At 44.3% G+C, this 13,870-nt stretch overlaps 1 protein-coding gene across 8 annotated transcripts in view; it reads left to right on the forward strand.

Annotated features, from left to right (window-relative positions):
• Positions 1-13,870, forward strand: part of Kalrn (kalirin RhoGEF kinase) — a 589,603-nt gene that overhangs the window by 263,121 nt on the left and 312,612 nt on the right. For all 8 annotated transcript variants that reach the window (XM_038346659.1, XM_038346661.2, XM_038346663.1 and 5 more), the window contains exon 10: positions 12,463-12,585. In XM_038346659.1, coding sequence (XP_038202587.1) covers positions 12,463-12,585 — 123 coding nt within the window. The remainder of the gene's footprint in view (positions 1-12,462; positions 12,586-13,870) is intronic.

Raw genomic sequence — 13,870 nt, forward strand, 5'->3', positions numbered from 1 at the left:
AAGAAATTCATCAGTATGGCTATAGAAACTGGCCTTTTCGGGCTCCCTCTCCTCAGCTGAACTGGGCTTCTCTTTAAGCTTGAAGAATTGACCAGGAATTTAGAGAAGCCCCTCCACCTGCTTCTGTCAAGTGAATAGAAGCTCTCCCTCGCCCATGCAGTGGTAGTTTAATTGGTGAATGTGGAACCAGCCTACAAGAACTGTGCTATAACATCTTGAGGTTCTTGGTGTTCCTGGCCCAGGCTGAGGACACAGGGGATACAATCTCAGTGCTCATGCATCCCATGATGCTCAAGCAAGAAGTTCAGGTCTCTTTCATGGGTCCAGAATGAACTAAATACTGTAGAGTAATTGACTATTCCTGGAACAGTTCAGGCAACAGTGGGAGAAGTCAGAATCAGTGTCTTAAAGGAAGAGAGAGTTCTTTGGACACTACCCATTGTCTGGACCCAAGATATTTTCTCATTTAGGATCCAGAGATATTTTCTCAGTAGCCTGCATGGGAGGCTCCTGTGTAGCTATCATCAGCCAGGGCAATGCAGAGTTGGCAGACACCAGCGCAGGCTCGGGAATCAGCAAATCCTGTTCTGAACATGTCTTGCCTCTGTGGCCAGCAGGACATAGACAAGCTACTGTATCTCACAATGCTTCTGGGTTTTTTTCTCCCATCTCTAAATCAGAACCAGTAACAATAGTACCTTCCTCTTGACACAGAATGCAAACACAGTGCCTGCCTAGCACAAACCGTCACATTCTCTCTCCTGGTCCTCGGGTGCCCCCTGGTGCTTGTGCTGTTGGGGACTCCCCAGCGTCTGCCATGTGGGTTGTCTGATAAAGATTCCATTTCATTCTGTGACTAAATCTCAAAACTCTCAATGCTGGAAAACACAGCCAGTAAAACTTTCTGTACAGTTGAGGGAATTGAGTCCCAGAGATGTGAAGTGACTTGGTTGTAACCACACAGCCATTTAATAATAGTGCCAGGACCAGAAAGTAGGTCATGTGATCCATATTCCAGGTGCCCTAGGAAAAGCCTCAGGAAAGACACAGAAAATCATAAAATAAGACTGGGGAGACGGAAAGATACACATTATACAGGGGAAGACAGGCCACATATCCCAGGCAGAGACAGAGACAGACAGTGAGCAAAGGGAGGGAAACAGGCTTAACCATGGAAGGCACTAAAATGGGTGTATTGCTGGGGAGGAAGATGAAATGAATGTGTAAAATGGAGAGACAGACAAAATAAAGAGCTGTAAATCCCCAATGGGATGATGGAGAGCAAGCCAGCCTCTGCCATCTGCCCCACTGACATTTCTGGAGTTAGATCTTGCGCAGGTAGGAATGTTTTGTCCTTTAATGCTTGAAGTAAGAGTGAAGCGGAAATATATAATCCAAAGTTGTCAGTGGAAGAGATTCTATTTAAAACACCTGCTTCCAGAAATGGCCTGCCTCCTTTCTCCTGGTCCCAACAGGTGTCTTCTCAGCTTCCTTTCTCCCTGCTGGGCTAGATGAATGCTTGGAAATTCATCTTAAAAGTAAAACTGAAGTTGGATTCATTAAACTGAAGAAAGTGAAGGATGCCTGCTATGCAATTAGTATGGAATATTTTTCAGTCCTGGTTTTGTTTTTCAGTTTAGTGTAGAACAATATTGGGCAACAGCAATAAAAGCACTCTGTGACAGCGTCACCCAGTCTCTACCCTGAGCCCTTTATGGTCCTGACACTCCTCTGACTTTGTATGTATGCAAACGGCCAGTTCCAAGCCCACGTAGACCTCATACGGCTGGAAGGAACAAGGAGTAACTAGACATTTGTTCTTTCTGGGAGAAGTAAATTGCTTGTGTGTTTTCGTGGTCAGAGAAACTGTTTGGGGAACACCCCAGCAGGTCATCCTGCTCAACCTCCCCTTCTTCCTCACCAGGCTTTTGTTTTGAATGGTGACTCTCTGAACTTTCTAAAGGTGTCTTTATACTATAAAGCATTTTCGGAATGTCTACTGTACGCAAGTCTCTGTGCTAGAAGTTTGAAGCATCTACACCAGAGAGAGGACGTGTGCACCTTAGGACTTACTAGTGGCACGCGTTCAGGCCAGACAGCAAAAGAATGGCGGCCTGGTAGAGTCCAGCAGTGCTCCCTCTGGGGGGGGAGGATGAGAGTTGCACTGCTTCTTGGTGCATAGGCAGGCAGAACAGGAACAGGAAGTCTGGCTAAATGCCTACTGCTGGCTGGAAGAAGGTGGATCTGTTCACCGTGTCATGGATGGGCAATGACCCCTCTGAGGCTCCTGTGGCCTCCCCTAAAAAGAGCATCTTGTTATTAAGCGTCCACTCCTATGAGCTAACAGGAGTAGCAGCAAGATTTAGCTTGCTTGGCTGCAACGTTGGGAATTGATGGAAAGTACTGTTAGAACCAGACTTCCTGAACTGCGAGGGAATCTTCCTGCATTAATTTTCCTGGTGCCTCATGTGGAAAATTATAGATTTTACTTTGTTGACTTTGTTTGCAAAGAAAAGAAATGCCCGAAAGAGATTTGTGAGTGTTCAATTCCAGATAACCAGTCATTTACCAACTGTAGTGACTGTAGCTCTTTAATCAGACGAAACCAGTTTGGCCGTTGAATAATCCAGTTGGCAGTATTATGTAATAAAACCTGAATAAAAAGCGAGTATTGCAGGTTGCCTTGAGAATGATTAGCAATAACAAAAGGGGGGACCAAAATATGGTGATCTGGAAACTAACTTTTCCTGTAGAAGAAAAGACTGCAATCTAAGAAGCAGATGTTCACACACCTTGTGCACACAGTCAGCTCTCAGAACACACGTCTGAGGAACCATCTTCAGGACTTGAAATGGACTGTCTTTATGATAAGAGCATTGGGAAAAAAAAAGAGCATTGGAAAGAAATTCAAACATCAAAGGAAAGATTAGTTCCAACTCTTGAGACTGAACTGTTTATAAAAGCTGCATTGTTCAGAGCTCAGAGTTCACCGGCTCTAAGAGGAAGTATGATTGGACATCTAATCCCTTCACTTGCCTTCTCCTAGTTAATCTCCCAGTATCGTGAGGCAGGTGGCAGTTTGGTCCCCATCTTTCTGAGGAGGAGTTTGCGGCATAGAAAGGTCAAGTACACTCAGTTCTTTCTGATCCAAGGCCTGCTGGCAGAGCCCCGCCTCAAACCCAAGTCAACCTGACATCAGAGCTCGTGCTGTTAGCCTCTCCGCTGCAGGGGGTGGGAGTCAGACACAGCTGGGCCAAGGGGCTAGAATATCACTGATCAAAGAGCCCTGCTGGAGCACTTGGTTCCACAGGAAGAGATTTTCCCAATGTTGTGCAGCTACTGACAGCCTCAGATTGACCCTCAAACTGTCTGTACCACAAAAAAAAGTTAAACTCATGCCATGACCCTGTTCTTTGTATACTGTCATTTAAGAATTGCTCTCTACACCTATTTATCTGTTACTAGAAATTACCCCCAAACACCCACTCCCAATTCTTATTTTTCAGTCAGTGATGCCAACTCAGCCTTGGTGAGACTTTCCTTTGTAGCACAGATTTGAATATTACCCACTTGCCTGTGGCAGTAATTAGCAGTTTATTTCTCACTTAAATTTTTAATGGTGATAATCCACTCATCAAGATATTTTCAGGTAAAAAATACATGATTTTTTTTAGGCAGAATGAAAACCCAGCCAGAGTACCAGCAGGCTTTGCTGAACCTGAGGCAGGAGGGAAGGTGGGCAGTCGCTTTCTGATTGAAGTGAAGATAGGGATATTTCCATCTCTGTGTGTCCTCATCCTAGTGGACATGCTCCATCCTTTTCCCCTATAGGAGGAGGCAGTGGGTACCTTTCCTCTCTTCTTGGTCTCTGCAGGTTAGAGGCTTGTGCATATCCCTCTTCTGGGCATTTCAGGGTTCTCTCCTACCCTCTTCTTTCTGGATTCCTATTTTCCATCATACAGCCAAACTGCCCTTCTCCCCTCCCCACCACAACCTTCTTCTGTGTTTACTCTGTGTGTGTGCGTGTGATGTGCATGTGCATGTGTGTGTGTGCTTGCGTGCGCATACATGAGTGTGTGTGCTTGCATGTGCATGCATATGTGTGTGCTTGCATGTGCATGCATGCGTGTGTGTGCATATGTGTATGCACGCACACACGTGCTTGCATGGATATACATATGTGTGTATGCTCGTGTGCTTACCTGTCTGTGTGTGTGTGTGTGCTTGCATGTGCATGCATATGTGTGTGATTGCCTGTTTGCATGTGCTTGCTTGCATGCGTGCTTGCATGTACATGCATGCGTGTGTGCATATGTTTATGCACGTACACGCATGCTTGCATGGATATACATATGTGTGTATGCTTGTGTGCTTGCATGTCCATGCATGTGTGTGTGTGTGTGTGTGTGTGTGTGTGTGTGTGTGTGTTAGTGGAAACTCTATTCTGACTGGAGTGATTCTCCCGAGATGAGGATTTGCAAGGAAGGCGCAGCACTTCTGCTGTGTTTGGGAAAAGCTGGCTGGAGGATGGGAGATGGTGAGAGGAAGAAGTCTCTTTGGAGGGGTTGCTGGCCCTTTAGACTTCCCTGATGCAGGGCTTACAACATCTTTACTGTCTTCAATATATTTTTAATTATGCTTGTAAGTCATGAGAAAGCCATTCTTCAGGGTCACCTCCTGTGCTTAGCACATCCTCAGGCCTTAACATGCTAATTCTAGGGCACTGAGCACCTGGCTAAAGGACTCCTGCTACTCACAGGGAATTATGGGAGGACTGTGAGCAGAGGAGAAGCAAAATCAGAGTGAACTTAGGTAATCTGATAGGTGGGCTGTGTGGGTGGGGGTAAGGGGAGAGTGGGGAGTCACTGTAATGGATTGTGGCAAGTGTGAGCGAAGATAGTTGGACTCTGTGGGTCTGAAAGCATTTATGTGAAAATTACTAAAATGTGCTGTGTGTGTGTGTGTGTGTGTGTGTGTAAAGGAGTTGTCAGGTGTGCATATGGAACCGTGTTTCTCAAAGTTTGGTCCTTGGGTTCTTGGCACTGACGTCAGCTGAGCAGAGTGAGGACGATTGTCAGGCACCCTGTGGGAGATAATTACACACTTTTTCATTCAGAATTTGGGGGTGAGTGGCGCCTCTATTTTAAAAGAATCCCAGAGCTTCTCACAGCAGTTTCAAGCCTTACTGGGAAGGAGGGGGAATCTATAAACTGGCACCAGACCGAGGAGGGTCTTTCAAAGAAGTTGTAGGTACCCCAGCTTCAGTTCTCCCTAGGGAAAGGGGTATAGGATATCTGGGATGTCAAGGTCCCCACTGAGGAAGACTGAGACATGAGGTCTTCGGGCTCTCAGCTGCCTTCTGCCTGGCATGGACCTGTCAGTAGGAAGAACTGCAGCTCTCAGGGGAAGGACAGGACAGACTGAGTATCTGCTAACAAACCTTAGCTCAGCCCATCCAGAAGAATGGTGCTTCTCCTACCATAGTGTGACATTTACTTTGATCATACTTGTTTCAAATAGAGGACAGAAAAACAAGTGAGTGACTGGCAGTTGAGCACTTGAAGTGACTCCTGCCTGCTTTCCAGTCTCAGCCTGACTGTTCTCCGTTGGAAACAGTGCACAGTGTGCTGTGTGAATAGACGAGAATGGTGACCCAATGGGCTCTCCCAGGCGCTTTTGCACACTGTGTGTACTTGAGCCTTTAACAACAAAATATGTTCCTGATGCCTGCTGGTGCGTAATCGCTTCAGATGGCTTTCTGGGTGGATGGTTGGGGAGCTGGGGCACTGGAGTTGGGAGGAAGGAATTCTTTGGTAAACTAGAAGCCCTTATTTTACCATGGACCAATTGAGTATGCAAACTTAAAAGCCTATTTTGAATAAGGTAATTTATCAGAGAAAGCCAGATAAGGGGTCACAGGGTTGGGATTCTGATTCTATATTTGATTGCAAAAGGCACCCATCTCCTTTCAGGATTGTTGCCTCTGTCCATGTAGGATGTGGTAAAATAATGTTTCTTTTAGTTCACTTGGTCATTTATTTAGCATTTGAAAACACAGCAATGAACTAAACAAAGCCCTTGCCCACACGGAGTTCATGTGGGTGGAAATGAAACAGAGCTCAAACTAAACAGACATGGATGTGTTGCACAGCCATAGTGAATGATTGTAGGAATAAAGAGCTGAATAAAAACACTTAAGGATGGGTTTCAGAAGGGGGTCCAAGTGTGTAGAACAGGACTACAAAGCCCTTGTCACCAAGAATACTCTCTTTAGTTCAGTTTTGTTCATGGCATTCTTCAGTGATGCTCAATAGTTTCCTTCAAAAGGTTATTCCCCTCCTCGGCTACTAGAAGACCGCCTCCTGCCCCGAAGAACGTTTCCTCTTGACTGTATGTTAGATGGAATAAACACAACTAGACAGAAAGAAACGGCTGATTAAGAAACCATGTATAACTGGTTCCCAGATCTGGTTCAGGATGTGAACGACTCTTAGAAAAGGCTGTTCTTGGCAAGCACTTATTTCTGGTTGAAATGCCAGGGCAGGAGAATGGAGCAAGAGTTTTTTCAAGTTGTTATTAGACTGTCTCGTTGTTGAAGTGGTGAGGCCAGGCTACTCTGGTGACTAAGCAACATTAGGCTTGGAGTGGCTCAACAGAGAGAGCAGAGCCACAGCTACAGATGTGTGTGGCAACCTGTGGCCATAAATGTTCATCACCCACCCCCTAGGCAAGAGGGGCAAGCAAGGGTATTGTGTGGTGGAGAAAGAGGAGGATCAGATTCAGTGTGGAAACCTCAAATTTCTTTCCATTCTCCTAGGAACTTCCTGTCAGGTGGGGCAGTGAAGTTTGAATGCAGACTGTGAACAGTAGGATATGAAGGGCGTTTACATCTACCCCCAAAGGTCTATAGGGTACACATCATTTTGAGTATAGTCTAGTTGGGAATATACTAAGCAACCATGATGTGTTCAGTGATGGCCTGGGCTGAATCCTGGAATTATGAGGAGGTTGCAATCCCATGGGAAAGACAGGCCTTTGGGCCATAATTGTGAAGGGTTTTTTTTTTTCTATGTATATTTTTTTTTAATTTTTGCTCATATAGAGTAATGGTTTTTATGATGGTATTTTCACACCTATATGGCCTTATACTTCATTCCATTTAGTAATTGTGGTTTAAACAGAATCAAAGGATTTGGTATGGTAGTACCAAATGGTATGTATGGTAGTACATGCCCATAATCTCAGAACATGGGGGATGGGGCAGAAAGATCCAAAAAATCAAGGACAGCCTTAAGTATATCTTGAGTTTGAGGCCAGTCTGGCAACATGACACTGTCTCAAAAACAACAGCAAAACCCACCAAGTCATAGAAAGGCAAGAGCCACTTACCTTGGAGAGGTGAACACTAGGAACGAAACTCTCGAGAGCAGGGTTTGGAGAGGTAAGACAGAATTTCACTAGCCAGTTGAGAGTGAGCAGGGCCTTCACAGATGTTTGGCCTTTATGTGACGGGTTAATGAGACTCTCAGAGCTACACCACAGTCAAGAACATAGGCATCAATTCCACTTAAGTCTGAGGTTGTGTTTTTAAAATGGATTTAGTGTTCCCTCTGTTTTTATTTTTTAATGGCACCCCATACATTAATGATGTATCATTTATTTTTAACCCGTAGCATATAAATTACATCTTTGAAACCAGAGGCACAGCTTGCCACATCAGATTGACAGTTGTCATTAGAGGATATTTTCCACTCAAGTTCAGGGTGGCAACCGTCACTGTCATTTATGAACATACCAGAGCATGCGTGCAGAGAGAGATCCTAGGAAGTTAGTGTCTCAGAGCTAGCCTGCCTTGCTCCTTTGATTGTGTCCAGTGATTGCCTCCCTCTGTTCCCAACAGTCTGTGCCCCTGGGGATCAACCTTACTGCTTTCTTCTCTGTCACCACCATGACCAAACCACACAGTCCTGGCCATGTTTTTTATCCAAATCTAAGCCTCATCAGAATTTGAACTTTTGTCTCATTTTCCCACCTCTTCCCAAGTTCCCTCCAGTCGATTTTCCATAATCAAAGCCATAGCTTTTCCATGGGGATCTGATGGTGTCTCTCCCCCTTGTGGCCTTTTGCTGGATGGTTATCAAAATGGTTGGTAGAACCTTCTATTCCACACACCATAATGCATTGCAGTTTTGTTCAGACTTCTCTGGGCCTGTTTCCTAAATCCTTCCTACTGGAGCTATGCATGTGTGCATCTTTTCCATTTCTAACTTAGTTAAGTAATAGTGTCTCTCGAACCACAGTAAAATCTCATTTCTTCAGAGACCTTCTCCAACTCCATCTAGAAAACACCTCAACAATTAATGAAGAAGTTGTGTGATTTGGTGACTAGTGTTTGTTAGCCCATGGACCGAGCACTCATGGCTGTCTCTAACCTCATATCCATGGGGTAGCTCTAGTGCCTGCCTCTAGGGCCCACTAAGACCAATAAGTAAGCATAGGAATATGTGAATATTCATGTTGCATTCTTCTCTGCTACTCAAGGACTCTTTAGATAAAAACAAACAAACAAAAAGACAGCATCTCCAGGGCCAGAAATAGTTAAAAAACAAGTCAAAAGCCATCATCACATCTGCATGGCTCTCATCTTATATCAACCTTGACTATAGTTTATCATGGAGTATTTTTAATATTATCTTCTAGATAGACAAGGGGAGCTAAATAGGAGGATGCATACAAGGGATGCTTTTGATGCCGAGTTATACTCATGGGATCCAGAGTTTTATAGCTAGAGAGCTGATTCATCTTCATTCATTGATTCAGATTCTGGGATCTGGCTCACATTTACCAACTCACCAAAAACTCAAGGGTGTCCGAATTCCTGAGCTGCATGCCAAATTTCAGGGTGTGGTGTAACTATCGACATTGCCAGTGTCTACTGAGAAGCACATTGCCCTGCTGTGCAGGTCTGCCTGGGAAACTGTGTTACACTGAAGGCCATGGGTCAGGATCAAAAGAGCTTGTGCTATGTATGTATGTATCGGGGGTATAGGCTCCAGCTGAACCATTGGAAACAAAACGAGCAGAAGCTATTACTTTCAATAGCACTTTATCTATTGGTTGTATGCATGTGTCCTTAAGTACTTTTTCTGTAAGTATATATAAAGTTATTTTATTAATTTGCTAAATCACTTGCTTTTTTATTTGCTGAATTGATTTCCACGCAGTCCTTGAAGGCTTATTCAGGTTGCATGTATTTCTCTACAGCTTCAGATCTCGGGCAGAAGTTGTACTGAGTATTCTCAGTATAACATCACAGAATAATTGAAGCTACGTTAAACCGAATAAAAGCCTCTCAAATATGAAATAAATAGATTTTTTGAGTAATAAAGGCAGATCTAATTAAGTAAACTAAGTGTCCCTGACTGAAAATGAATCGCTGCTTTAAGGAAAGCAGGATTACTTTAAAATGAAATAAATTGCTTTTTTTTAAAAAAAAAAAAAAAAGACTTAGAAATTGTAGGATCATCCCTCCGCCCTGCATGGGATGAAAAGAGGGAGCTCTGTGACCAGTATGGTTTAGAATAGCCCATCTTCTTAAATCTGACGATAAAAAAAACAAACAGTAAAAATTGGGAGTAACTGTGGAGATAATCCCGCTAGTAAAGCACTCTCCTTGAAGACAGAGGCTCTGGGCTCCTTTCCTTGCTGCCTTTTAGGGTTTGAAAAGCCGGAATCTAGCATAATCATAGTTGTTGTCTTCCCACAAATGGACCCCCAGGATCTCTCTAAATACGTGTGTATAGAGCTGGAGTGTGTCACCTCCAGGGCCTCACTAAACACGTGTGTATAGAGCCGGAGTGTGTCACCTCCAGGGTCTCACTAAACACGTGTGTATTGAGCCGGAGTGTGTCACCTCCAGGGTCTCTCTAAACACATGTGTATAGAGCCAGAGTCTGACACTTGAAATTTTCTAAGTCTCCCTTCCTGGGGCCGGAGAGATGGCTCACCTTAAAGAGCATTTGGTGCTGTTGCAGAGGACCCACCAAGGTCAGTTCCTAGCACCCACACCTGGCAGTTCACAGCCACCTGGAACTCCAGTTCAGAGGATCGGATGCCCTCTTCTGGCCTCTGGGGGCACCCACACACTCATGGCATATATACACAAAGACATACAACACATCAAATAAAAATCTACATACCTAATGCTTAAACAGTCATGAGCAGGCTTTCTCTTCTAAATTATAATTGATGATTAATTAATTACTGGACTCTTTGTGCTTATATTTGGACTTTGCTAGCCTCAATTCTGCACTCCCATGCATCTCTCTCACTAGCACCACCCTAGTATGGGCTTCTAAAAGTGATAAGGAAGACTTTAAAGACTCCCATACTTTGCATATTGCAGACATTAACTGGCCTCAGTGTCCAAATGAGTGACACTGGGAACTGGATTCTGTAGAGGAAGAGTTCACATGTCTGCAGCCTGTGGAATAGTTAGGTCTGCTTCTGTTTGCCACAGGGAAATCTGTATTTTTTTTCTAAAAACAAAACAAAACAAAAAAACAAAAAAACAAAAAACACCTTTAAACAAACCTACTTTATCTGAATCACTCTCCAGAAACTTCCTCTTAACATCTGAGAAGGCTGTTACATTATTGATTGGGTGCTTGGGTTAGAAGCCTGTGCCGCAAGAGCAGATGGACCCAGTGGTATAGTGACGGGCATCACTAGCATGCCTGTACTCTAACCCTGACTTAACTGCAACCAGCATCAACTCCCCAGAGACCAGACGATAAGCTGTCTCCTTTTCTCTGGGATACATTCTTATTTGTGAGATGAAAATGTTCTTTTAAAGCTTTGTCCCTCTGCATTTCAAGGTCTCCGTGCACCTTCCCAAGTGTCCCTTAGGAAAGCATCTCTCACCTTAGCATCTCTCTCCTCCCTCTGCTGCCGTAGCTACTGTTACTCCAGGCTTAAACTTTATGCAAACGTCTTTAGGCTAAATTGCTAAGCCTGAGAGAACATGCAGAGATCTTAAAACTGGTTTGGTTGGTTGGTTGGTTGGTTGGTTGGTTGGTTGGTTGGTTGGTTGGTTGGAAAGAGGTGGCAGGAAGGAGGAGGAGGTGTTGTCCTTGCAATCACCTATGTTGAACAGCTGGGGGTGCAAGACTGAGCCCCCAGTGTCCAATGAGGCAGGGACCTGTGTCCAGTGCTATGCTATACTGCTTTATGGTGGAGTGACAGGTGAGTAGCCTAGCCCTACTTCCCTGCTGTCACCTCATTTCTTATCAGTATGGCTGGCTTTACTTGATGGGGTAGAAGCCATGAAGAGGTTCACCTGTGTCTGTCTGGTAGCCTGTATTGCTCATTTCAAATAATGGACTGGCATGTAGGAAACCCTGAATTCCATCCTCAGCACCAAATAATAAAAATAACAGCAACAAACAGGAATAAATAAAATAATGGAGTGACTAGGGCTTTTTTCTTTTTTATTGTTTTTATTGTGTTATACATTTTTCTCTGCTTTCCCCCTTCCTCCCCTCTCTCCTTCTACCCTCTCCCATGACCCCCATGCTCCTGATTTACTCAACAGATTTTATCTTTTTCTCCTTCCTATTTAGATCCATGTATGTCTCTCTTAGAGTCCTCTTTATTGCCTAGGTTCTCTGGGGTTGTGGATTGTAGGCTGGTTTTTCTTTGCTTTATGTTAGGGCTTTTAAAACCAGAAAAGGAATGGGAAGCTAGTCTAGAGACCAAAATGACTAAGCTGAATTTAGTTAATAAGATTCCGTTGCCAATGACTTGTGTTCACAATGGTTCAGCATGAATTCTAATTGGTATTAATAATAAAAACCCAGAGTCATATATTAGGGGGTGAAAGCCGAGAGATCAGAGAAGCAGAGCAGCCAGTTAACCTCTATCAAAGCCTCAGACTGAAGGGGCGATCGTGTTTCTGCCAGTCCTCAGACTACATACTCAGACTGCATCTCCAGACTGTCGTGAGCTCATGTCTCCTCCCACCTCATATTCCTCCCTCTGTCCAGACATGTCCCTTCCTGTCTCCACCTCCCTCATGCTGGGATTAAAGGCGTGGGATCCCAAGTGCTGGGATCACCTTTATGTGAGCTCATTTTCTCTTGTAGACAGATTCAATCTCACATAGTCCAGAGTGTCCTTGAAGTAACCGAGATCCCTCTGCCTCTGTCTCCTGAGTCCTGGGATTAAAGATGTATGCCACCACTCCCTGGCCTCTATTGGCTTAGCTCTGTACTCTGATCTTCAGGCAAGCTTATTTGTTATGACACAAACAAAATATCACTACCCAATAGGTTAGGCATTTCTAACTGGACTACTGTTCTCTCGGGCATGAGGCTGGGTGAGTAGGATTCAAGCAGCTGTACGCGGGGCCACTTGTCTTTCCTTCTGAGAAATCATTGTTTCCTGTCTTCCTTCTCTGGCCAGGTGCTGGACTGGATTGAAAACCATGGTGAAGCCTTTCTCAGCAAGCATACTGGGGTTGGGAAGTCCTTGCATCGAGCACGGGCACTACAGAAGAGGCATGATGACTTTGAAGAAGTGGCTCAGGTAATATACTCTGCATGCACATACGCGTGCATGAGTTTTGTGTGTGTGTGTGTGTGTGTGTGTGTGTGTGGTGAGTTTAAAATTTGCTCAGTATTCAGTCTTTTAGCTGAGGATACACATTTAAAAAAGAGCGCTGTTTTCTAATTTGGGCAAGGACATGGTTTGAATGGCTGGTTATTTGCCTACCTCCAAAACTTAACCTGACTCTGTTATATTTGTCTATTGGGATAGTTTCCAAATAGATCCTGAAAGCCTTCATCTTCAGGATGAAGCATTGCTGCAAAGCTGTTTGTTAAAGGTATGATCAGTTGCCGTGGTAAACAAATTCCTGAGGATAGGATTAGGCTGGGTGTCCAAATGGAACGTATGAGTCAGCGCACTGAAGTAGCGAGGGTGACAAAGCTGTGTCTTGTCACACCACAGCTTTAGCTAGAACTGGCTGTGAGCCTACCTGCAGGTAGCCTGCAATGTAGATGCTATCCTGAGCATTGTGCAGAGCCTGGGCCCTCATCTTGGAAGGCAGCCAGCCCCCTGCAGGCTCTAAAAGAGGTCTTACCGAGGACCAACTGAGGACAGGAGAGCTGTGGAGCAGTACTGTGTCTCTAGGAGACCTTCAGGAATAGGAGAAAGGAAGAAGAAGAAGAGTGGGGAGAAAGTAGAATTACAGTAAGATCCAGCAATTCCATTTGGTGTATTACTAAGAGGAGTTAAATAGGGGTATTTGTGCCCCCACATTCCCAGCACCATTATTCCCAATACCCAAAGGTGGGAGTGGTACATAATCACGTTCATCAGAGGATGAAAAATGAACACATGTGATACGTACATACAATAAATTATCATTCAACTTCAAAGGGGGAGGAAATGCTAGCAAGTCACAGAGTGTGGATGAAACTTGAAGCCTTAGGCTAAGAGAAGGAGACAAGTCACAGGAGAACACATATTGTAGGGTTCCACTCTTATCTAGGGAGCCTGGTGTAGCCACGTTCACAGAGACAGAGGGGAATGCTGGTTGTCAGGGAGTAGGAAAACGAGGATATTGCTGTGTCGCAAAGTTTGGGTTCCTAAGATACATGGTTGTGATGGTTGCACAGAACTTTACACTTAAAGTTGTAAATATGGTTTCAGGTTTGTGGATGTTTTGCTACAATTTTAAATATTTTGGTTTTTGGAAAATTTTATATACATGGTGTCTTTTGGTCATACTCACCACCCTCCTCCCAGACCCACTCTCTACCCCTCTACTGACTCCCAGCTTTGTGTCCTTTCTTACTAATGAGTTTTT

The sequence above is a fragment of the Arvicola amphibius genome, chromosome 10, assembly GCF_903992535.2.
Source record: "Arvicola amphibius chromosome 10, mArvAmp1.2, whole genome shotgun sequence".
NCBI classification, from domain to species: domain Eukaryota; kingdom Metazoa; phylum Chordata; class Mammalia; order Rodentia; family Cricetidae; genus Arvicola; species Arvicola amphibius.